The sequence below is a fragment of the Equus asinus genome, chromosome 10 (genome assembly GCF_041296235.1).
Source record: "Equus asinus isolate D_3611 breed Donkey chromosome 10, EquAss-T2T_v2, whole genome shotgun sequence".
Taxonomy (NCBI): Eukaryota; Metazoa; Chordata; class Mammalia; order Perissodactyla; family Equidae; genus Equus; species Equus asinus.
The window spans coordinates 34,607,896-34,631,868 of NC_091799.1; the positions used below are offsets into that span (position 1 = coordinate 34,607,896).

Consider the following 23,973-nt stretch of genomic DNA (forward strand, 5'->3'; position numbering starts at 1 on the left):
TCCCATTCTCCTCACCCCGTCTTTCCTCCTGTCAGGTTAGTTCCCCTGAGAAGGGTCTTCAGGAGCCTCCGCTGAGTTTCCAGGAGGGGGCTTACAGGCTTGTGGGGGCAATGAGACAGGAGCCCATGAAGCAATTGGGACCAGTCTGGGCAGGGGAGACGACAGGTGTCCTAAGGTTTTAAGAGAAGGAGACGCCGTTGTGGGCTAGAACAGTTTGTGTGGACTGCTGTAATGAGCCAGTATTGGGGTTGGTAGAGAAGTGAGGCGTTGCATCTCCCTGGGCAGTGAGAAGGCACCCCACCCCCCCAGTCCCAGTGAGAAGCCACACGTTGGCAACTTAGAGGAGAATAGGGGGTTCTTCACGTCAAGCCTAGACGTGCGTCTCACATCCAGCAGGCAGAGGAGAGCTGTTGGAGGTTCTAAGCAGGAGGGATTTGGCGAGAGCAGCGTCTACAAAGATAGTGTCGGTGGATGGAAGGCAGGCTGGCGGAGGCTGAGGGGCTCCAGTCCGGATGGAAGGGAAGGCGCAACCCTTGGGGAAGCTGTTGCTGACGTCCAGGCCGGAGATTTAGGGGCAAGGCAGTGAAGATGGCGGGGAGAGGGAGGAGAAGCAGTTAGAAATAAGAGACGCAATGAGGAAAGGATGACCAGAACCTGTTGACTGTTGACTGGTCATAGAATTAGTGTTTGCCGTTGAGCTCATCTTCCTACTCAAGGGAGGAAGGAATCCTTTCTCTTGCACAGCTGGACAGGCCTTGGGCCTCCGCTGGAGCACACCCAGTGATGGGGAGCTCACTCTTCCGTGGGGCAGCCTTCTTACATCTCATGGCGACTCTGGGGTGAAATGACCCCTCCCCCCCTGGGGTCCAGGCTGCCCTCTGCAGCATAGAAACTTGTTTCTCTCTTCTACACACCGGCTTGTTTTTCCCACAAATATTTTGCGAGCACCTGTTATGAGACAGGCTGTACTGTGCGGGTCAAATAAGGTGAGGCCCTGCTCCTCAGGAGCTTCCAGCCTAGCTCTCTAAGGATTGGAGATTGGTCGTCTTCCTTTTTTCTTCTCCAGGCAGAGTACTCCTTGTTGGTTTTGTGTGAATCAGTAGACATCTATTGAGGGCCACAAATTTCCCAGCTTGGATCCCTGGCATCCTTGTCAGGCCTGCAGGCGGATCTCACCACCCCTCTGAGGAGAGGACTGCCCCTCCAAATGCTCCTCGGATGGCTGTCGGGGTGACTTTGACCCATCGTAGCTGTGGGTCTCTTGATGGACTCAGTGGATCCAGTGAGCATTTCTCCTGGGCGTTGAAGCATGCCCTGACTCGTCTGAACTGTCCGTGGGAGGCAGTGCCCAAGGCATTATCTCCTTCCTGCTGAGACAGGTGATCCTAGCCAGCAGAGGGAGACCCTAACACCTGGACACCAAGAAAGGGGTCTGTCTAAGAGCACATAGCCCATTAGTGGCCAAGTTGAGAGTGGAATGCAGACTTTCAGCCTTCCTTAGTTTGTATTTATACTAGTCTTTGGAAATACTTTTCTTTCTGACTTATTCATAGGTCTGTTTCTTCCATCTAGACAACCCCCTTAGCCCCTCTCCTAACTTGTTGCCCAGCTCCCATTCATCTGCTCTTTCTGTCGCAAGGGCACTGGCTTAGATTTCACTGAAGCTTGTCTTGGAGAGTGAATGGCTGATGTCTGCTCTCGCCATGGACTCTCTGGGTCTCCAGATGAATGCATAGATGGTGAATACCCCTGGGCGTGTCTCCAGACTTGGAGAGAACTGAGGGGTCTCAGGACTCAGAAGTCCTAGCAGGAATACATAGCTACTTGAGGCGAGTTGGGGCCCCTCAGATAGGCTGCGTTCATACGCAGCTGCAGGGACAGCACACAGCACAGCGAACAGGAAGGGGAACCCCTAGTGGGCCAACCAAATTAGTCAGAGAGATGGGGGTGACTCACATCTTGGGAACTTCGTGGGCTGCCATGGAAACTGCATGTCTTCTCCACTTCCCACGGGGCTGCTGGGAAGAATGCTTTTAAAATCGATGTCTCCCCGCTCTGCAAGCCCTCACTCCTGCCGCTGCTCTTCAGCCCTCTCCCAGTGCATCCCCGCACCCCACCAGTGATCCCTGCTCCAGGTCTGCTGGCCGAGCTCCTGGGCAGACCATGGAATCCCAAGCGGCACGGAGAAAAGGGAGCGAGCAGAGAATATGAAATAGGACTAAGACAGAGATGGAGTCACGGGCAGAAGTAGGGTGTTGGGGAGGGCAGTGAGCTTGAGAAGAAAGAAGAGCAAGTCTAACCTCTCAAGTCGGTGGATTTCTAGTGGATGGCAGGAAAACTGAGAGGTGGACAGGCCATTCCCATAGATCAGAAGCTTCAGGAGGATAGATAGATTTAAGAATCTAAAGTAATTTTAACTAAGTAACTTAAAACTCATGGGAGGTTTCTTTTTTTTTTTTTTTTTTAACTCTCCAAAGCTGCAGTATATAGTTGTATATCATAGTTGTAAGCTCACAGGAGTTTTAAAATTCAAAACCCTTGTCCATTTTCCCCTTCTCTGAGGATGTCACCCTTCTAGTAAGTGGTAATCAAGAGCCTTGGACTCAGTAGAACTCAGGCATTTAGCAAGCCCTGTGAAAAGTCTCAGGTCTTTACTAGAAAGATACGAAGGCTGCCCATGGATCTAAGAGCACAGATTTCTCGCTTTTCCTCTTAGTGATATGAGCCTGACTTTTCTTGGCCAGCCAAAACCCTGGCCAACATTAGACAGTCATGGTATTTGTATTAATGTATATTATTTTAAACATGAAAAGGTTTTCTTTCAATTTTTAAAAATCTTTAGTGTTACACTTGCCTTTACTATTCGAGATTGAGTTGGGTCATAAAATAGTCTTTATGATTGATGATGTTGAATGGTTAATCTATGAAAGAAAAGACAGCTGTTTCCCTGATTGATGAGTGTTTCAGGCTGCTGTTGGTTCTTGTGCCTTTCCTAATACGTGTTTCTCCTGACAGGTTAACCTGCCCTCTTAACTCAGCAGTGGTCCTAGCCTCCTACGCAGTACAATGTAAGTCACAAAGGGAGCGTTTCATGGATGGGCGGATTGTTCTGACTGGCAGATTGAGAAAGTCACTGGCCTCTCCTGTTTGACTGAGTCCCTTCCCCTCCCCCCGGAATCCTGTTGGGCAAGCATCATCTCTGGTTGTTTGGATAGTCCCAGCTTCACCCTGAAAGACATCCTCCTTCAGCTCAGGCATGTTAGATTAAGGAAGGTGGTGAAGGGGAAAAGAGTGGATGAGTGGTGGTGTGGGGTTTTCTCCATGGGGAGCCCATAAAACAGAAGACACCCATTGCACACTACATCTTCCAGAGGCATCACACCCGTGTTGAATGTGGTCTCCGTAACAAAGCCCAGTGGAGCAAACATTTCTACCAGTCACCTGTTACAGATATGGAAACCAAGACCCAGCTAGTCTAAGGAATTGACTGGAGGTCACCTCCACTACTCTGAAACACTGCTGGGACCTTAGGAATTTATTTTTAGAGTTTCCATAGAGTGAATGGGTTATATGTTGGTGTATAGCAGCACTATCCAGTAGAAATGTGAACCACAGATGTAATTTTAAATTTCCTAGTAGCCATATTGAAAAATTTAAATGAAATAGTTGAGATTAGTTTTAATATATTTTATTTAACCCAGTATAGCCAAAATAATATTTTAATATGTAATCACTGTAAAAAATTAATGACATAGCTTGGTCTTTTTTTCATACTAAGTTTTTGAAAACCAGTCCAGATTTACACTTACAGCACATCTCAATTTGGACTAGCCACATTTCAGGTGCTCAGTAGCCGCATGTGACTAGTGGCTGCCATGTTGGTTAGAAAGTCCAGGTAGAATTTTCCATCGAGGCCTGTTTAAGCTGGAGTAAGAGTCCGCTCATTCAGTCAGCAAACTTTATTGAGCATATGTCCCACATGAGGCCCTTTGGGAGAAGCTGGGTGTGCGCAATGAATAGGTGCATAGCTGGGCGGAAGGGGAAGAACCACTTTGTAGTTACTTCGCTGGGTGGTGCCAGTACAGTACATCGGCACAGAACTCGCATGGAGCTGCGGGGTAGCTCAAGACTTCAGAAGGCCCCTCTCCCTTCTCATAAGTGTCACATCATCCTGGCCTGTTATCCTCATAGCTGACTGTGTGGTACAGGGTTAAGAGAGCAGGATGGTCAGGTCTCAGAGCAGGTGCTCGCTGAACTACTCACCACAGGGACTCCTGAGGTGGCCTTGAGTCTGCCTGCTCCCCTAGCAGCAGAGAACAGAAGTGAGAGCAATGAAGAGCAAGGTGGCTGGGCCTGCAGCTTACCTGCCCACCTGCGTGATACCAGGAAGTGGAGGAGAGACTTCTACGTGACCCTCCTCACTAGTAAGACAAGGCCCAGCGTTAGTCTCCCCCTGTAACCTGCATCTCCTCTCCAGTGGGAAACCCGGAAGGGGTTGTACGGTGGGGGGCCTGGGTGGATCAGAAAGTTCCCCTCTCTCTGTGATACATCTAGAACAGACCTGGCCATGATGCATCCATGTGGGAAATGGCACAGTCACCAGTCAGCCTGTATTCCTACTGATCTCTAGACCTCGTGGACTCCATCTCTGCCAGGCTGATCAGCTGAGGTCAGAGCGAGTTTGGTGTTTGTAACTAGAGCTCCAGGTTCGAGGGGCAGCAACACTGGGAAAGACGTAGCTTTGGACGTGGTCAGACCCAATTTAAATCCTGGGTTCTCCATTTGCCAGTTATGTGAATCTTGGTTATCTCACCTGTAAAGTGGAAGTGACGATGATTACGACAACTCACAATATGGAATCTTGGTTCAAGTAACACGCACAAAGGTGATGTGTAACTAAGAAGCCTTTATACTCGGACCATCGCTGTTAACTGAGTCAGTGAGTGCACACACTGAAGCCGTATTACCTGGGTCTTGGCTCTTCCACTTACACCTGCGTGACCTTAAGCCTCTCCAGGGCTCAGCTTCATCTGTCAAGTGGAGATGGTAACAGTATCTACTTCTTAGGGGCCTAGGGAAGATGAAATGAGTTACTGTTTGTAAAGCTCTTAGAACAGTGCCTGGCTCGTGTTAACTCTTACTGTATTTTCATGTCAGCCGGGAAGAAAACTGTCCGAAGAACTGCCTATTGTAAACTATTTAGAGTAAAATTGAAGAAGCGAATAAAAAAATCCTAAGCTTCAGTACTCAGGTTCCCCTCTGCAGAGGACTGAAAGAATGGGAGCTAAGGAAAGTTACTAGCACCTAAAAAGTGAAGACTTGCTTCAGTAGAACGATCAGCGTGACTATCATGCTAGTAATAGCACGGCTTGTCAGGCAAGCCACTTTAAGTGCAAGTTCTTTATTCCTCCACCCTCGGTCAATGTATTTTTTCCATATTTCTGTGCATGCATTCCTATAAGATTAATTCTTGGATATGAAATTGCTGGATCAAAGGGTATGCCTCAGTTTTATCTGATACGTTTTGCCACATTGTCCCAAGAGGGGTGTCTCATGCAGATAATCCCTACCAGTGGTCAGCGAATCTGCAAACCAAAAGCACATTTTCTTACTCGATGAAAAGTAAAGGGATCTGTGGGTGAAGTACCTGAAAAGACTTGATGGTGGAAGATACCGGTGGCCTGTCAAGGGTTTGTGAGGCTCAAAGAATGAAATTTTCGGAAATAAGTATTTACTCCATAACATCCTCTGAGCCTCTGCCATGTATGGGTTCTGCACGAGCCTCAGGGTGCACGGACAAAGCAAGGGGTCCACGGCCTGGTAGGGAGGAGAGGTGGACCAGGTGATGCTGGCAGTGAGGATGAACAGAGGATGCACTCCATCCTGCTTGGTGGAGAGGGGAGGAGAGCTGGAAAAGCTTCCTAGCAATGACCCCTGAGAAAAAGCTCTAAGATCAAGTGAGAGTTGGAGGAATAGCGTGCAAAGGGCTTTCCCAGCACAACAGCTAGACAGGTTGAAATACCATCCACTTGAGTACCTGGGACGTACTCCTTCCTGCAAAATATAAAGTAGTATCAGCCAGAAGAAGGCATGGAACTTAAAAGACAAGGTATTTCCCACATAAGCACGTATTTCCTTTTCTTTCTGTATAATTAGCGTTTGCATGTATTGCCTCCGCACAAACAGAAAAGAGTGTTACTCTAGAGTTCAGGGCATGTGGTATATAGCAAGTAGATAAGAGTATAGACTGTGGTCAGAGTCTGGCTTCAAGTTACCAGCTGAGCAGCAGTGGGCAGATCCCTTCCTTGGGTCTCAGTTCCCTTTTCCATTTAGTGGTGATGAAAGCACTGCCTGTTACTGGGTTGTCAAGAGCATCTAGTGGGATGATGTCATTGAAATCAACGTGGAAACCGCCCTGTGCTTTGCAGGTGTTGGCTGTGACTGTTTCTTTGTTTCCCCCTAGTGGTTAGCACAGGACTTTGCACAGACTAGCCAACTAAGATTTCAAGGGAAACCCAGCCTACAGGGAGGTTCATTGATCTCATGTTAAATGCAGGTGTTTGTTAGTGACTTGACTAAAGAGAGAACCCTGCTGTTCGTGCTGGCAGAAAGGCACAGGAGTTGGGACTGTTAGCTCATGTGATGGATGACCAAATCAAGATCCAGGAGAATCTCCATGAGCTAATGAAACCAACAGAGTAAAATCGAATAGGGCTCTGCCTTGAGGCTCAAAGTCATTTGCAGCATTTGGTTGCCCTCTGGGGACGTGACCACTATTATCAGCAAATGGCTAGTGGCAGCTCAGGCCTGGTGGGCTGGTGGAATGGCGGGAGCAGTAGCTGGGGCACAGGTCATCTGGGTTCTGATCTTGACTCTGCTGAAAAATGCTCTGTGATAGGGCTAAGTCCCTTCTCTCTGGACCTTACTTCCTTCCCCTGTCACATAAGGAGTTGGGACAAGGTGATTCTAAGGCTTTCTCGAGCTTTCCTTGTTGGGGACCCTGTGTCAGGCCATCCAAATTGTTTCCTGTAGATGCACTATTGTAATATTTCACCATGCACAAACTCACCTTAGATCACACTTGTGCTTACATCGCACAGCCTTGACATTTCCATCCACAGCTTAGTCCCGTTAGCTGGCCTTGACAGCCTGTGGTCTACCCGTGACCAGGTCTGCGTGTGTGAGTCACTTGGCTTTCTGCCCTTTTCCCCTTCCAAAGTCGAACTTGGCAGTTGTCTCTGTACATGTCAATTCCAAGCACCCACATCCCTGCACACCTACTGTGTGCCTTGCCTTGGTGCTAAACCCTAATGGTGAGTCTGACCCACTCCCAGCCCTCAAGGGACAGTGTAAGGAGGAAACCCATCTCTTATTACAGTGCTCTCAAAGAGCAGCCCTTGTGTGATGGCAGTCGAAGTTGAGCAAGGCTCGGTGAATATAAAGGAAGATACCCCTGCAACTGACCTTTCAACTTTGTGATGAAATTCACCTACGCCCCACCTGGCTCATTTCCTTTCCTTCTGAGGTTGGCCGTGGGGCATCACCGTAGCTTTCCCCAACCCCTGTCCTTCTAACAGAGGAGGAGCTGACTTAGAAATCTCCTGTGTCGAATGGGTACTCTGAAACACTCGAGAGTCCTTGGAAGCCTCCTAGTATTGAAGCAGTTGCAGGAAGAATTTAAGGCCTTTGGCAACATCAAGGTTAATATTTTTAAGAAGATGAAATAGTCTTTTTTTGTTAAGAAAGTAGAATACTAAATTAATTGCTCATCGGAGCTAGAAGTTGTCTTCCTCACTCCTGTTTTTAAACAGATGGAAAAACTAAATCTTGGAGATAGGAAGCAGGTGTCCTTGGGTACCACAAGCCAGATCCTCAGCTCCTCAACCAGGGTCCTTTTTCCCAGTCTCCCCAACAGTCCAGACACCCAATGGTTTGAGTCCTCAGGGCAGCCATATACACTTGTACAGGTTGGGCACTGCAAAACTCAGGAATACTGACATCATAGACATCAATGAATCACGTCTGCAGATGGCAGTCAAGGGTCTTGAGGGAGAGGTGCCATTTGGACTGGGGATCATCTGGGAGTGCCTCTGTAAGGTCCCCCTTCCTCTTAGAGCAGATCCCCAAAGTGATTTGCCTGGCAGCCTAGCAGCTGTGTTCTGATTTCTCTAAGAGTGCTGCTTTTTTCCCCAGAACTCAGCCACCAGCCTTGCCAGGGCCAGATCCTCCCTCTCCCCACCCCGTGGCCTCTGAGCACATCCTGCTTCCCTTTCTTCCATACTTCCCCAAATCCCAGGGAGTGGTCAGGTCAGCATGACCTCTTCTGCCCACACCCACTTTTCAGAGCAGGTTGGTCCAGTGTGACGTAACAGCCTTGGGGGACTGCAGAGGGCCTGCCCAGGACCTGGCACACAGAGTGGAGCATTTTCTGGGTGGGTGCTCTTGTTTCCCTTTATCCGGGGGTGTGAGTGCAAACTGCCATGCTGCCCATGGAGTATGAAACAGGCATGGCATTGCGACAGGACCTAGATTCCAACAGTCGTCTCCTCATGCGTCCCTGGGGACAGTGAATCAGTTGGTGCGTGTGTGGCAGCACTTAGCTGGAATGAGGGTTCAGATAACGTTGAATCCAGAAACTCAAGTTCATGTGGTGGCAGAGCTTCTCAGAAAATGTTTCCAATTAATGTTTTCATTGTGATGCTGTAGATACTTGTACATACAGACCATACTGAAATGGCGATTTTTGCCTCCTTCTGTCTTGATAGCTCACTTTGGGGACTATAATTCTTCCATTCATCATCCGGGCTATCTCTCTGACAGTCAGTTTATACCCGATCAGAGCGATGACTTTGTGACGAAGGTGGAATCTCTCCACAAGCAGCACAGGTGAGGTGGGGGGGGGAGGTGGGGGAGGTCTACCTGGGAACTCAGGGCAGGGACTGTCCGACCTCGGGTCGCCTCTGAAGCGGTCTCTTGCTTTTGGTCAGGAATCTTTTTTTCAAGACGTTGGGGGTTTGTGAGCCTTTGAGCTATTATGGTGGCAGATATATTTGGCATAACTAGCCTTTCTGTGGAGTGTAAAAAACCAGTAAGAGTTCAGGCTGACTTGCTGCATCCCATTTCAGGATGTCATTGAAATCAGTTAATTCCCGGAGGAAATGACCCATTTTGAAATCAGATTGCCCCACAAGTTAACTCTCCCAGATAAACCTTTGAGCAGTTTGCCACATTTAATAAAATGGGCCATTCGTTGAGGTCCCGTTGAACAGACAGGCGTACGGACGTGAGTGCTGGCAGGCTGGGTGGATCCCAAGTTCTCTGTGGGTTCAGTTCCTGAAACCGCGTTACTTCGAGAAGGGAGCACAGCTGCCTATGGGCAAGACCCAACTTCAACCCGTATGCTCGGTTCTGCCCTCCTCTTTTCTTGCCTCCTTTTGCTCAAAGCTGCGGTGGCAGCTGCTCAGTTCCGGTCAAATAAGGGCCACCCCAACCGAGAAGGCCAGTTCTCAAGGGACCTCACATTCCTGGGAAGGCGGTAAAAACAAAGGCCCGGCAGCCAGCGTCCCTTCTGCCAAGCCTGTATCCCAGAATTGCTCCCCCAGCAGAGGCCAGCTCCTAAAATAGTACAGTGACGTTTGGAAGTTTGAGGCAGCTGCTAAAAGGCTAGATGAAGGCGGAAGGACCTGGAGAGTACCTGTTAATTAAGCACCCTGGAATAAGCAGAACAGGCATTCCAGAAGGTGACAGTCCTCTGTGTCTGGATATTGAGAGCCCACGAAGGGAGAAGTACTATTTAACAGACGAACAGGCTAGATGAGGTCGTAGTCAGTGGACAAGAAGAAAAACCTGGTTTAGGAGAATTTGGGTTAGATTGTTGAAAGTTAGTAACATAAGGCGTTTAAGAACCTTACAGAAATGTTACCCAATGTCTTAGATTTTTATTAATTTTACGAATTGGAGTTGATATCCTCCACCTATCGGGTGAACTCTGTACCTTGTCCCTTCTGTAGTGGGCTGAAACAGTCGGAAGCTGAATCTTGCTACATCAACATTGCACGGACCCTCGACTTCTACGGAGTGGAGCTGCACGGTGGCAGGGTATGTGTCCTGGGCACGTGTTGATGGAAAGATTGTTTTGATTTTAACTTCTGAAAGTTGGAAGCTTCTTGATGAAACGATTTCTTTTCCAGTATAATAAACAAGCCTTTTTTTTTTTTTTTTTTTTTAGATATTTGGAAGGTTTATAAAGTTACGTTGAATTTTGTGGGTTATCTGATTGCTTTTTTCTGGTTCGCCTTTGTACTTGAAAACGTTTTCCTTTTAGGGAGTCAGGAGGTTAGAAACAAGTAATGTTTGTAAGACCATTTCATATTATGGTTAAAGAGGCAAAAAAAAAAAGCATTTAAGTCTGTTTTCTGAGTGATACTTCAATGAGCCAAAGTTTCTGCCACTTAATCACAATGCTGCTCCAATTAGAGCTGGTTACGCAGGTTTTTTAGATTATGGCATGATTGTCAAAGTCAAATATTTTAAATTGCTTGTAACTTTTTAAATAAAGTTGGCTAGTATCTATTATCTACTGAATATCGAGCAATTTCTCTGTGCTGGGCACAGGAGCTTATTTATTCCCGTAGTAATACCATGAGGTAAGTATAGCATTATCCCATTTTACAGTTGGAGAAACCGATACTCAGGAACTGTTCAAAGATCAGACAGCACAGATGTAGTGGCTTCAGTACATGACCCCAGTGCTGTCTAATTGGTATCTGATCTTTGAGCAGTGACACACTAATGTAACTGACTTGCATCCTATCCAAAAGGAAGGAAATACTGGTTGAACACCTACTACAGACTAGCCATTGTTCCATTTAAAGATTGTGGCCTTGTGAAATCAGTTATCTAATCATCCCATTTTTCAGGTGAGAAAACTGAGGCTCAGGGAAGTTGAGTAAACGACCAAATTTTACATCTATGTAATATTTTTGGCATTCATACAAAAACTCATTTACTTTTGTCTCACATCAGTCCCATAACTGTGACGCGAGCGAGTTATGACATAAGTAATAAAGCAGGAAAAAAGATATCAGGTCTTACAAAATATCAACTTTGAGACTTGCCCGTTAATTTTTATTCCACTTGCAAATGTTTGGTCTGTAGTGGAATGTTGTAGAGAACTTTCTTCCGTGATGATGTGGACTTTATGTCCACCGGAGTTGATCTGTGCTCTCCCCGCCCCCAGTGCCGTCAGTGAAACAGCCCTCATGCCCTGTGAGGGTCCTGAGGCCAGATAATTACCCGCCTGGCTGATGCTCCCTGAGATATCAGAGCGTTGGGTTACCCCTGGGTATGCTGCATCAACCAAAACCCCCTAAATCTCAGTAACTTGGTACCACAAAGCTTATGCCTCGGCAGTATAGAATCTGCGACGGGTCCCAGGGAGTCTCTAGGGCGGCCCTTCTCCATGCGGTGACTTGGCAGTCTAGGCCGCTTCAGTCTTGTGGCTTTACCATCTTCACCTGGCCTGATGCTTGTCACAAGGGCAGAGGAAGCCGGAGGGTTGCCCACCAGCTCTTAAATGATTCGGCCTAGAAGAGAGACATCACTTCTGCTCATAACACATTGACCATGCCGAGTCACCTGGCCCTGCCTTCTACAAGGGGAGCTGGAAAGTGTGGGGATGGGGATGGGACTTCAGTGGAGTAGCTGTCCGGGCGCCTGGGGTTGGGGTACAAACTGAAAGACCACAGAACCAGGGGACTTGAGACCTTGGTCACTGGCCACCCAAACCATTCACTTATTTCCTTATTCTGCACTCGATTTTGATTTCATTTGCTAATTCGTCCTTCTGTCCAACGGGCTTACTATTTCCTTATATTTTGATCACAGGTATCATGTTTAAATGCACCTATGGTCTTCACTGTGCAGATTTAGTTTTGCTTACTTAAGCCTGTGATTTCGGTTGGGTGCCCAATAGTAAATATTCTCTGGACTTTCCACAGTGTCAGCACTGTTTTCTTTGGCCAGTTTCTCTGATTTCCCGCATTCACAGTGTTCATAAGTGATTTGGCTCACTGTCTCTTGAGAGGCAAAAGGGAACGAATGTTTATTAGACCGAGCACATGCCAAGCCCTGTTCTGTATCCTTTGCTTGTATTCTCTGATTTCAGCCTGATGAAAACCCTTGGAGGTGGGTTCGAGAATCCTTATTGTTCCCAAGGAAAAACTGAGGCTCAAGAGCCCAAAATAACACAGCTAGGAAGTGGGAAACTGAGGTTCCCGCTCAGTGGTCTCTGAGTCAAACCCTGCCCCTTCTTTATAATTCTGAGTATCCAGTTGGGTAAATAGGGATAATAGATGACTCAGGGGAAGGCACTGTTTTATTTTAAAATTTTATTTACTTATACTCACGTAGTTCCCAAAAGGATTTAAAACGGCTTGTATCTTCCTTCTGTGTCTTCACTGTCTGTGGCAATGCCTAGCACATAGGCTCTTAATAGACATTGAATGTGTTGGATTTATAAGCAATATCTGTTTCTTAATTGGACTTAGAGTCAGCAGTTCTGTACTTAATTATAAGAGCTAAAGCTTTTCAGTGATAGGAGATCTGTATAAAGCTGTGCAGGAGGCGAGGCCTTTCTGATTTTAATATGATATCTAATACTAAGTGTTGAAAATGTGAAATTAGAATGTTCAGTGGTTCTGTGGAAAGAGTGGACTTGCCTGATAACTTCTAAACCGATGGATGCCAGGTGTTGCTGTCAGGCAGTTTGCATGTACTTTAGGAGAATTTGGTGCTTAGTACTAAGATCTTAAGTGTCTGTCAAGAGGGGGTTTTTGCCTGTTTCCAGTAACATTTTCTCTTTAGAGCTCGTACATGTTGCTATTTATAAAAGCGTGGGTGCTTGAGTCAGTGGAGGGCACAGTAACACACTGTGAAGCTGAGATCTTACTTCCTACAGGACCTGCACAGTTTAGATCTAATGATTGGAATTGCTTCCTCGGGCATCGCCGTGTACCGAAAATATATTTGCACAAGTTTCTATCCTTGGTAAGTGCAAACCGGTTCTAATTATTTTCTGAGTCATGCTTTAAAAATACGCTGAGCAAAGTAATGTTACGTCTGATTTTTAACTTTTGTTTCCAAAGAGGGGATGGAGACGTTCCCCGAGCTTTTAACCTCTGACCTCTGAATTTGATCCCGATTCAGTACTTGTGAAAACGCTTCTGGTCCTCGTCAGAATCCCCACTCCTGCCCGACCCTCCCGTCACTTGCGGTTGGGGATAGTGTATGGAAACGTGGCTCAAGTGGCACAAGGCAGGCCTTGGAGTTAAGGATCCTTCCTGGGTAGTGCGTTGACCAGAATTCAGAGAGGTTCCTCTGGGCATGAGCTGAATTTTCAGTGCAGTTCCTTAGTTATTAATTGAACTTTTACAAAATGCTCAGTTCTGGTCTAAAAACTCAGGGCATCCAACAGACTTGAATCCTCGCAACTCTGAGAAAGGCAGTGCTGTCCCCACTGCTGAGGAGATTTCATGGTGGAGGGCCTCAGAGCTCAGGCTCAGCTCCTGGCCCCGAGCATTCCTGGTTGAATGATCTCAAGCACGTTGGTGATGTCTCTGAGCCTCAGTTCCCTCATCTGAAAACTGGGTCTAATAATACATACTTTTCAGGACTGTCTGCCAGGCTTAGTTGAGAGGCTGCTTGTTAAGCTTTTAGTAGGGGACCTGGTATATAAGAAATACTCTGTTGGTGGTGGCTATCATTGTGTTATTATGCAAATCCGAGAGAGGCTACTTGACACACGGCTATTAAGTAACGGAGCTGGGATGCAACCCAGGTCTGGCTGCTCTGTCCTCTTTCTGCTGCTCCACACTGCCCTCAGCTGTCTTTCCCCAGGTACACACCATCTCACGCAGAGCTGCAGTGTCACAAAAGCAGCTGACCGCGAAGAGAGCACGTTGCCCATAGTTCTTGCTATTTAAAACCTACGTCATAATCCAGTGGTCCTTATGTGATCCTCAGCGTCAGTCACCTCCTTGGTGTGTGGCTGAGGCAATGGGGCCGCCATCATTTCTCTGCTGAAGGAAACTCTGGGAAGCCGGGAGCCCCCATGATCACGATCACGGAGTAGAGGACACACATCAAGAGGCGTCAGCTACAACCCGGCTGATCCCCGATGTGCTTTTTTTGTATTTTATTTTTTGCAGGGTGAACATACTAAAAATTTCTTTCAAAAGGAAAAAGTTCTTTATACATCAGCGACAAAAGCAGGTGAGTTATATCTACGCTTGCTTTGTTTCTTGTGTTTTTAGCCACTTCAGCTCTTAGTTCCCCCGCGGGGAAAGGCGATGTGCCATATGTATACCAGGGAAGAAAGAGCACGGCCTATGGTGGAAAGGAAATGGATGTCAGAGGATCCAGCAGTTCTCTGTATAATTCACTCTGCCTCTCTGGTTGGGGAAGTAACTTGCTTTGGAGGTGGAGACAATGGGTTCGGGTCCTAGGTCTTCCACTTACCAGCTGGGCAGGTTAATGAACCTCCACTAGCCCAAGTTACCTTGCGTACAGAAGTGCCCACTTCTTAGGGAATAATGAGGATTAAAGGAAAGCGCACTGGTCATAGCACCTGGCAGAGCCCACCGCAGTGTAGCGATAAACGTCAACGAGTTCAGTTCCTTCCCTTGGTGTTTAAAATGTATGATGGCTTTGTGTGTATCTCGTAAGAGGAGTCCACAGCTCCCTAGATAACTCATTGTGGTTTTCCACATGGAGAAGAACGACTTAGCACTGAGGCTCCCGCAGCTGTTAAGTGGAGGAGCTGGAACTTGACCTGGTCATCATGAATCCGAGATGCCAGCTCATTCCATGACGCTATGCCCTGTCTCGTTATGCTGCATATTTTTCACTTACTGTCTCTGTGTCCGTTTCCCAATTTTCCAAAGATAGTATGTACTCAAAATGGCTCCACATCGCAGTGAGCTCTTAGAAATGAGAGCACTAAAGCTCGGAGCAAACTAGGACCAGAATCTGGGTCTCCTGAACCCCACCCCTCCACCCCCACAGTGCAAGACTGAAGGTGGTACAAAATACACAAGATGGTAATTTAACCTGAAAATAGAGTAGGATGAAGGGAAAAGAAATAATGAGATATGAGCACTTGATTTAACTCTATGCTTTGTGGGAAGCAAGTAGAGAAATCCAAAGTGTTATAAATGCCTCTCGTCAGATAGGTGGAAGATTATCTCTTCAGGAGATTTTCCCAGAGCTAAGTTTTCAAAGGAATGTATCAGACAGCCCTTACCTGGTGGTTCCAAATATATCCAACCTAGAAAAGTGAGAAAATTTGAAGCGAAAGTGTTCACAAAGGCCCACGGATGATGATAGAGAGTAGACTCTGGTCGTCTGTATCACCATGTTCAGAAAGATGGTTAACACATCCGCCTCTCGAATATGCCTCTCGAATATGCATTTAACACTGGTCTGTGGCCTGAGGCACTTGGAAGCCCGTTTTCTGTCTGTCACATCTTACCTGATGACCACTGCGTAGAATGCGGTGAGACCTCGCTCCTCTGTCCATGCAGATGACATCTCTACTGTATTTTTTCTCCCAGACAGAATCCAGGGAACATATTGTGGCCTTCAACATGTTAAATTACCGATCTTGCAAAAACTTGTGGAAATCGTGTGTCGAGCACCATACGTTCTTTCAGGCAAAGAAGCTACTACCTCAGGAAAAGAATGTTCTGTCTCAGTACTGGACTCTGGGCTCTAGGAACTCAAAAAAGTGAGTATGCTTTAGGGACAGTATCCACACTAGACTGAGATGCAAGCGTGTCCTGATCCCCACTGGGTAGTGGACACCCTCAGTCAAGGGAGGTCGGGGGATGCCGTCACCCAGGGGCCCCAGGCGATGGGGCTAGGGCTGCTTGTGGGTCTCAGAACCATGGTTGAGAGTCTTTCCACGGGCGGCAGTGTCTCCTTCCACACACTCAGGTACTTCTCATATTCCCATCATTCGTTTCTACCTCCTCAAATCCTTGTCCTCAGAGCTCCCAAGCAGCCAGAGTTGCCACTGCTCACACCATGTCAATAAGGGAAGCAGATGGCAGTGACTCTGAGGGCCATCGTGGTGCCCTGCATAGGGGTCGTCCTGGTTTGTTGCCGTGAAGACAGCCTCTCCTTCCTTCAGATGCTCTGTAATAATGAGTGAACGAACAGAAGTAAAGATCTCCAGAGTCAGGTGACTTTGAGATACATACACACAACAAACCTGAAATAACAGTAATAATATAGCTGGCAGTGATTGGGTCTTAGTTTGTACCGTGCACATACTGAATTATGTGTAATTCTTACAACAATCCCATGTGTACTATTATTCACAGGGATGCCTTTCAGCATATTTAATGACTAGTGTAATAAAAGAAATCTATCAATTTTTAACTTTTAATTTAAAGTTTATTCTATGAATAAACTAATCATGCAGTTTATATTTTTGTGCATTTATTTGTTCTAAGATTGCCTTCTAAATACAAGCTGTAACATTGTTTATCAGATCATTCTTATAATTTCTAAATCATTTGTTTGAGAAATTGTTTTGGTGATTTTGCATTGTCGATATGGCTGTTACCAACTAAATGATGTCCTGGCTGAGCCATTATCCGGTGTGTGGGACTGTATCAGACTATTCCATTGACTTTCTTATTATGTTGATAATCACTAGGTAACTATATAGAGCAAATAAATGTGAATTTCTGTGAGTATCGACGATAGTATTTATGGTGCCGAATGTTCTCTCAGCTTCTGAAGAGCCAAGAGCAAATGTATTTCAGAGTTTTTAGCTTATAATGCTGCCTAGTATTTTTATACAGTCAGTAGCTCTATTACTGAACAAGTCACGAACATAACTGGTTGGAATATCGTATTTACTTCCGTTGGACCTAATCCTTCAGGCCGGCTGAGAAGTGGCACAGTGAGCAGTTGAAAGCGTGGACTCTGTTGCTGAGGAGCCCAGGTTCAGATTCTACCTGTGTTGCTTTAGTTTTAGTTTAGTTTTTTATTTCCTCGTGTGTAAAATGCAGCCAACACAGAGGCATTTGGTGGGGAGGGGGATTTGGTTATCCATTGTAGCATAAAAAACTACCTCTATTTTGGTGGCTTAAGGCAACCACCATTCTGTCATATCTCGAGATTTTGTGGCTCTGGAATTTGGGAGGGCTCAGCCAGCTGCTGCCTCTGCTCCCTGTGGCGTAGACTCTGGGGTTTCTAAGTGATACGTGCCTGGGCTGGTCTGAGGGTCCAGGACGACTTCTCACATACCTGATGCCTTGTTGGAATGATCAGAGGGCTAGATTCACCTGGACCCCTCCCCCTCGCTGTGTGTTCCCAGGGCCTCTTCATGTGGCCTCTCCAATAGGGTAGTCAGGTTTCTTACAGAGAGGCTCAGGACTCCGAGGGCCTAGGGCAGAAGTGGCCGCTCATCCTAAAAACTAGGTCCAGAACCAGCACAGCTGTCCTTGGTCAAAACAGTCACAGGCTGGGCTGGATTCAAGAGTCAAAGAACCTTGTAGCCATCTTTAATCCACCACTGGAGGTCACTTGGGATGTTGGAGGGGTTTCAGTGGCACAGGTCAGCGGCTCTTGACTACCCATACCAGCTTCAGCGTACTGGCAAATTTCCGCCCTCATTATCTCCATTTTATAGGTGAGAAACCTGAGGCTTTGAGGGGTATGTGACCTGCCAGACCCCCTAGAGATACATCTACGTATTTGTGTGTTTAAGTTCCACGTAAAAGAAACTTGTTCAGTATTTTCCAAGACTATGGGACAATGGAACACTTTTTTTTCCAAGAGTACCTATTAATAACCTGTGACACATACTTTGGGGAGCTGCTACATTAAACCTTTGAATCACCTGGCTTGCTGCCCTCGTTCTGACTCTGTGCTCTCCATCAATGGTAGTTTGGTTTCTGATGGAGATTCTCCTAGCAATGCTGCCATGAGCGTTTTGATCAGGGGGACAACAGCATTACTGTAAATTAGTACGTTGGCATTCTAGCGGGTGTTTCATGCTGTTTATGTTCTTTTGTTTTTTGTTCTGTTGTGTTTTTGTTAGTTTTAGGCTGCAAGGAAATGTGTAGAATGTTTTAATAAGACCTTAAAACACTGTTTACAAGTTAGAAATGCCACAATTGACTGTCCCTTAAACCAGCTTCAAACTCCATTCTCTTAAATAATTCATTCTCTAGATAGCTAAGATTTAAATTCTCTAGGTATAAATAAAATTCAAAAGTAACCTTTCAGGGTGGCAAATTCAAAGAATATGGCCTGGAACACTAAGCATATTCTCCAGCCTTCTTTCAAAGAGTTATCAGAGATTTGCAGCGATGGCTTCTGCTGGTAGGATAACGAGCACCTGGAAGGATGGGTAATGTTCGTACTCATGGCATGTGAGCAAAGTGAGAATTCCTTGAAGTGACTTGAACTGTATTTCTATGTTATCCTGAAATTCCTTCTCATCTGGCCAGGTTTGGTCATATTCTTATATTGATTGCTTGTAGAAGTAAGGACAAGAAAATATTTTCACCCGAAGAGAAGAAATAACATAAGAAAAAGCCAGGACAGAAAGGAGTTGCTTTTGACCATGTCCGCCTATTCCTCGTAACCTTGGCTGGTGTCATCAAGGTGTCAACCGATCACCCATCAGGGTGGGAGCGTGTGTAGACTGTCTCACTTACGCTGTAACTTCTTTCTTGTTGAACACGTCCGTGTAGAAAATGAACCTGCGTCCGGTTTTTCAGGTCTGTAAATAACCAGTGTTGCAAAAAAGTGATTGGAGGGATGGTCTGGAACCCAGCCATGCGGAGATCTTTATCGGTGGAGCATTTAGAAACCAAGAGTCTACCTTCTCGGTCCCCTCCCATTACTCCCAACTGGTACGTCCTCCTTTTTTTGCACTACCCACCAGTAAACACTTTTCTCTTTCAAAAAATAAAAAGCTTCATAAATTCCTAAATACATACAGATGGCCTGCAATCAGAGTTTACATTTGCAGGTTAGCCTATTGCACAAGTAACAGTTCTCATGAAATGTACAAGTCGAGCTAAACATTGGTCCTTTGTGTATAATGCTTTGATGGTCTTTTTTTTCTGAGTTATTTGGTCTAAATAAGTTTGCGAACAGCAGACTGGTGAAATGCTCCTCTTGGAATTACAGTACACGTTAACATATTTAACGTTCTGAGAAGTCCTGCGGTAAAGAAGCACATGTAATTTTATTGAACTGTTTCCCATTAACATCACACAAAATAAACTTTGGGAAAACCTAATGAAGGTATGTGACAGAACCGCTGTAAGACGTGTGACCCTTAGCCACAGCAGCAAGTGCACATCGGGAAACAGCCTGCCTCCTTTTGAGATGACGGACTCGGCTGAAAGGGAAGGAGGTGGCTGTTTGGCAGGGTGGGAAGAGCCCTGGGTTTGTAGCTGGAAGACCCAGACTCAGGTTTTGGCTCTTCTGTTTATCAGTTTCTTTACCTCTCTGGTCTCAGTCTCCCCATCTGTAAAAAGGGTTATAAAAATTGCCACAAATGAAATAATGTACCAGTGTAAGCTATAAAAAGAAAAAGTCAGGTGGAATTATCATACTATTTTATTAGAATGTTCCCCAAAGACATCAGGCAATTTTTGTGAACATCTCCAAAACAGCCAGGCGTCATCAGCAGAAGGGAAAACCAAGCTGGAAACATTGCCCCAGCTCCACGCTAGGGAAAGACTAGGACTTTCTGTTTATTTCATGAAAGATGGGGTAGGTCTGTGAATTCCGAGGACGGATCTACTGGGGACGAAGGGACGGTGTGACGGGCAACAAGAAGGAGGTGTTGTGCAGGGCAGCTGGGTAAGGACCCTCCATGGGGCGCAGTGCTCTGGGCAGGGATGATGGTATTCAGTGTTACAAATCATAACACGACTGAGTAGATGTGTTTCTTGGTTTCCAAGATTTAAGCACCTCATCCTAAAGCAGTCAATTTGTGCTACAAAGTAGCAGCTTAGTTTATCTGAAAATCTTCAGCAGCGAGGCCAGGGCCCCAGAGCAGAGGCCCAGGACAGCATCCAGGAGAACAGCAGGGGGGATGTTGCCACACCCGGGGCCTGGAGCTCTTCCTGCTATTTATAAGTCCTCTCCTGAGGAGTCACAAGGCTTTCTCCTCCACTTTGAACACAGCGTTATCGATTATCTAGGCCCAGGGGGATTGCAAAGAGTGGAGGCTCTGACTTTCTCAAGGAGAGATGGCTAACGAAGGGGAAGGTGGAGAAACTGAGGGAAAATAGAACCTCGAAGGTTCAGCAGCCTGGGATCACCTGCTGCAGGAGCCAGTGCCCAGGGGCTGCACCTGCATCCCGAGAACATTGTCTCATCTGATTCATTCTCAGGAGCAGGAAGGTCCAGCTGAGGCCCAGAGAGGTGATGTGGCTTGCATAATGTCACACAGCTACAGCTGCTATTGGAGGAACAGGGTGGTGCTTCTCTGTGCATCTAATACCACATAAAGGATCTATTTTAAAAAACAAATACTACTTCTTGGATCAGTTGAAATTCACGTGAAGAGATGTAGTTGAAATAAGGTTTGAGTTTTGCCAAAAACTGTACTTTGGCTTCTAAACCCTTTATTTCTTCTGTTCAAATGAATCAGAAAAATTGTGTGATCAGCAGTCAACGTGGCCTATTACTGATGCATTGAGAGCTTGAGTCCTCCTGAAAGAATAACTCACCTGAAATCAACACTCATCAGCTTCCCAAGGGCATGAGCAGTCTCATCTGCCTGACTGTAAAGCTGCAGGCCCCTGTTCTGGGGGCTGCACCACTGAGCTGAGAGTGTCAGGGGCCCGCGTGGCCCTTGGAGGACTCTGGTGTAGTGATGGGTTAACCCGCTCCTAATTTCCACCAGCATCAGCCACAGCATCCCCAGAAAGGTCAGGGCACGAAGTCGGAGCACTGATGGCTGACAAAGTTCTTCAGTGGAGCTTGCTGGCCACCCTTCACACGCCACCTTCCCCCCCACCCAGGCGGAGCCCTCGGCTCCGGCACGAGATCCGAAAGCCACGACACTCGTCTGCGGACAACCTCGCCAACGAGATGACGTACATCACCGAAACCGAGGATGTGTTTTACACGTACAAGGGCTCCCTGTCCCCGAAAGACAGCGACTCTGAGGTTTCTCAGAACCGGAGCCCGCACCGCAAGTAAGAAACTCGAGTTGTTCTCGTTCTGTGTGTCTGCGTGTTTTGGCTGTTGAGGCGGTCCCTTGGGCCCAGATAGCCGGTGAAGAGGGGTCAAGGGCTGGAGGCTTCCTAGGGGGCGCTCTCCGCGGGGTGAGAACCTAAGCCAGGCGCTCCCTTCCCCCACGGGAAGACAAGCTGGTGCCTGTGCTCCTGGGTTTGAGCTTCTTTTTGTCTGCCGCAAAGACCCCGCTCTCCACCTACAGTGCTTGGTAGCGCTCTGTAGCTGTCTTGAACATCTCCTCTCCTGTTCGGGAGCAAAGCGCAGTTTAAGTCATTTCATGCTCCAGAGGGGTAGACATGTTAGCCTCAGTAGTATTTATCTGCGTTGTTGGTGTTTTACCACTGCAGGATTCCAGATCACTGGAAATATGCTTGTTTCTAGCTCTCTACAGAAAGCCTTCAGAACCACAGTGTGCCCTCAGGGTTTTTGTTTTCTTTTTGCTTTTAATGAATAGTATAAAGAAAAAGCATTTGTAGACTATCTCTGATTTTCTTTGCTAGATTTTTCTCAACAATTTGCACTAAATTCTTTTATGTCCTGGCTTTTTTTTTTTTCTCCTTGAGGAAGACTGGCCTGAGCCAACATCTGTGCCCATCTTCCTCCATTTTCTATATGTGGGACACCTGTCACAGTGCTTGATGAGCGGTGCGTGGGTCTGCGCCCAGGATCTGAACTGGTGAACCCTGGGGCAGCTGAAGCAGAGTGCACAAGCTTAACCGCTACACCACGGGGCCAGCCTCCGCCCCCTTTCCTTTTTTTTTTTTAACGTGACCAACTCCCTTCAGGTCACAAGGCCAGGAAGAAATGTCTCTCCTAAAATACTGGCTTGAGTCCTTTTATTATTCGTTAAGACACATTAATTCACTAGTTCCCTTTTTGACTTGATTACCAGGGAGCTCAGAGGTCCATGTTATATGCTCAATTGCATTGGCTTCCCCTAGCCCAGGTTTCTGATACAGTCGCTACTCTTCCTTCTTTGCCTTATGAATAGGTCTTATTTTTTTCTTGTTTTAGTGAATTCACAGTTCTGTCATATCTGTACATTTTAGAGTAAGCTATCTCAAATCATTTTTTGAAGTGGACATGACATAGATCATAAATAAATGAAATGACATTTTTAAGCTGAAGTATGGTAGGAGTGGATCAACTGTTAGGATGTCAATCATAGTATAGTCACTGGGTATCGATTCTGTTAAGTCCCACACCACGTCCAAAGTGTAGAGACATAATGCCTCCCCCGAGAGCAGAGGGTTGACAAGAAAGCACTTGCGTTAATCTGTACATCTTCACCACCCTAGCTGCTCGGCTTACAGCATTAAACACATCCTCATTGTGCTCTGGGCATCACAGGTGAATTGGAAATCTCAGTGCCCACTTTCATGTGGTGGTGCTACCCCTCTGCTGTCCCCCCCAGCAGACATGGTTTCCAGCTTATCCATGTTCTTAACACCTCTGGTTAAATAATCCTCTGGTCCTTTCCTTGTGACCTGAGCTTGAATGATGCTTCTGTTGAAGTGATCACTCTCTCTTGCTCCCCCATTGAGCTAAGTGGAAGGGGGTGAGTTCCTTTGTGTGGCACTGTGGCTTTGCAAGCCCAGAGAACGCAAGGCAGGACTGCAGGCGTGCATGACTCCAGCCAGTTTGAATCTGCGATGGGGCTCTCTTGCCCTGGTGAAAGGAGAAAGAGGGTTTGGGGAACTGACCAAGGGCTCTGGGAAGCCCAGTCACACCCTCTGTGTCAGATCTTCCTGGTGTGCTTTGCAATCCCATCATAGAACTGTGGAGCAGCTAGACCTCCACTGTCCAGTACAGTAGCCACAGCCATGTGGGGCTGTTCAGATTTCACTTATTTAAAATAAAATTTAAATTCTCAGGGCTGGCTCAGTCGTGTGGTGGTTAGGTTCACACGCTCTGGTTTGGTGACCTCAGGGTTCGTGAGTTCCAAACTCCAGTGCAGACCTACACACCACTTGTCAAGCCATGCTCTGGTGGTGACCCACATACAAAATAGAGGAAGATTGGCACAGACGTTAGCTCAGGGCCAATCTTCCTCACCAAAAAAAAAAAAAAAAACCAGAAAAAATTCAATTCCTCAGTTACACAAGCCTTGCTTCAAGTGCTAAAGAAAACCACATGTAGATAGTGGCTGCCATATTGGACCAATATGGTACCTTTTCATCATCACAGAAAGTGCCGTTGACAGCACTTATGTAGACTCAGACCTTTATTCCATCATTCTTAAAGTGGAATGAACCCCCAAAATGTCTTCACCCTCAGAGGGCACTTCTCAAGTGGAAATCGAGAGTGAGTTTGGGATCATCGTCTCCCTTGCAGTTTGTCACCAGCCACCTCACTGCTTGTCTGTGGCCCCGGGGGTGGATGGACGACCCCTGAGAGCCCTTACAGCCCGGCACCCTGACATCTCTTTACACAGTCAGTGCAAGTGGAGGAGAGATGGACTCTGTCCAGTGGGGAGTGGACATTTTTAAGGCCTCATTCGTTGCTGAGTCCAGCAGCAGACTTTATACACCCTGGCTCCTCATTGAGGGAACCTCCAGGCGAACTAGACGAGCCTGTGCCTTCAGGGAACTCCCGGCCAGCAGGGCAAACAGCACATTATCAGCCGCTGTCTTTGCACTATGGGCCTCTGTCGCTTGGGTAAAAGAGAAGAGGGTTTGGGAACCTGTCTGAGGG

General features: G+C 46.8%; 1 protein-coding gene across 9 annotated transcripts in view; it reads left to right on the top strand.

The window, feature by feature from the left end:
* PTPN3 (protein tyrosine phosphatase non-receptor type 3) overlaps nucleotides 1-23,973 on the top strand; it is a 139,098-nt gene that overhangs the window by 80,956 nt on the left and 34,169 nt on the right. For 4 of the 9 annotated variants that reach the window (XM_044779077.2, XM_044779075.2, XM_070519055.1 and 1 more), the window contains 8 exons: nucleotides 3,016-3,068; nucleotides 8,766-8,886; nucleotides 10,011-10,098; nucleotides 12,959-13,047; nucleotides 14,208-14,271; nucleotides 15,612-15,784; nucleotides 18,798-18,932; nucleotides 21,063-21,239. In XM_044779077.2, the coding sequence (XP_044635012.1) occupies nucleotides 3,016-3,068; nucleotides 8,766-8,886; nucleotides 10,011-10,098; nucleotides 12,959-13,047; nucleotides 14,208-14,271; nucleotides 15,612-15,784; nucleotides 18,798-18,932; nucleotides 21,063-21,239 (900 nt within the window). Of the gene's footprint in view, nucleotides 1-3,015; nucleotides 3,069-8,765; nucleotides 8,887-9,619; nucleotides 9,741-9,968; nucleotides 10,099-12,958; nucleotides 13,048-14,207; nucleotides 14,272-15,611; nucleotides 15,785-18,797; nucleotides 18,933-21,062; nucleotides 21,240-23,973 lie in introns of those variants that run through there. The other 5 variants (XM_044779079.2, XM_014834458.3, XM_070519056.1 and 2 more) reach the window with 5 other exon arrangements.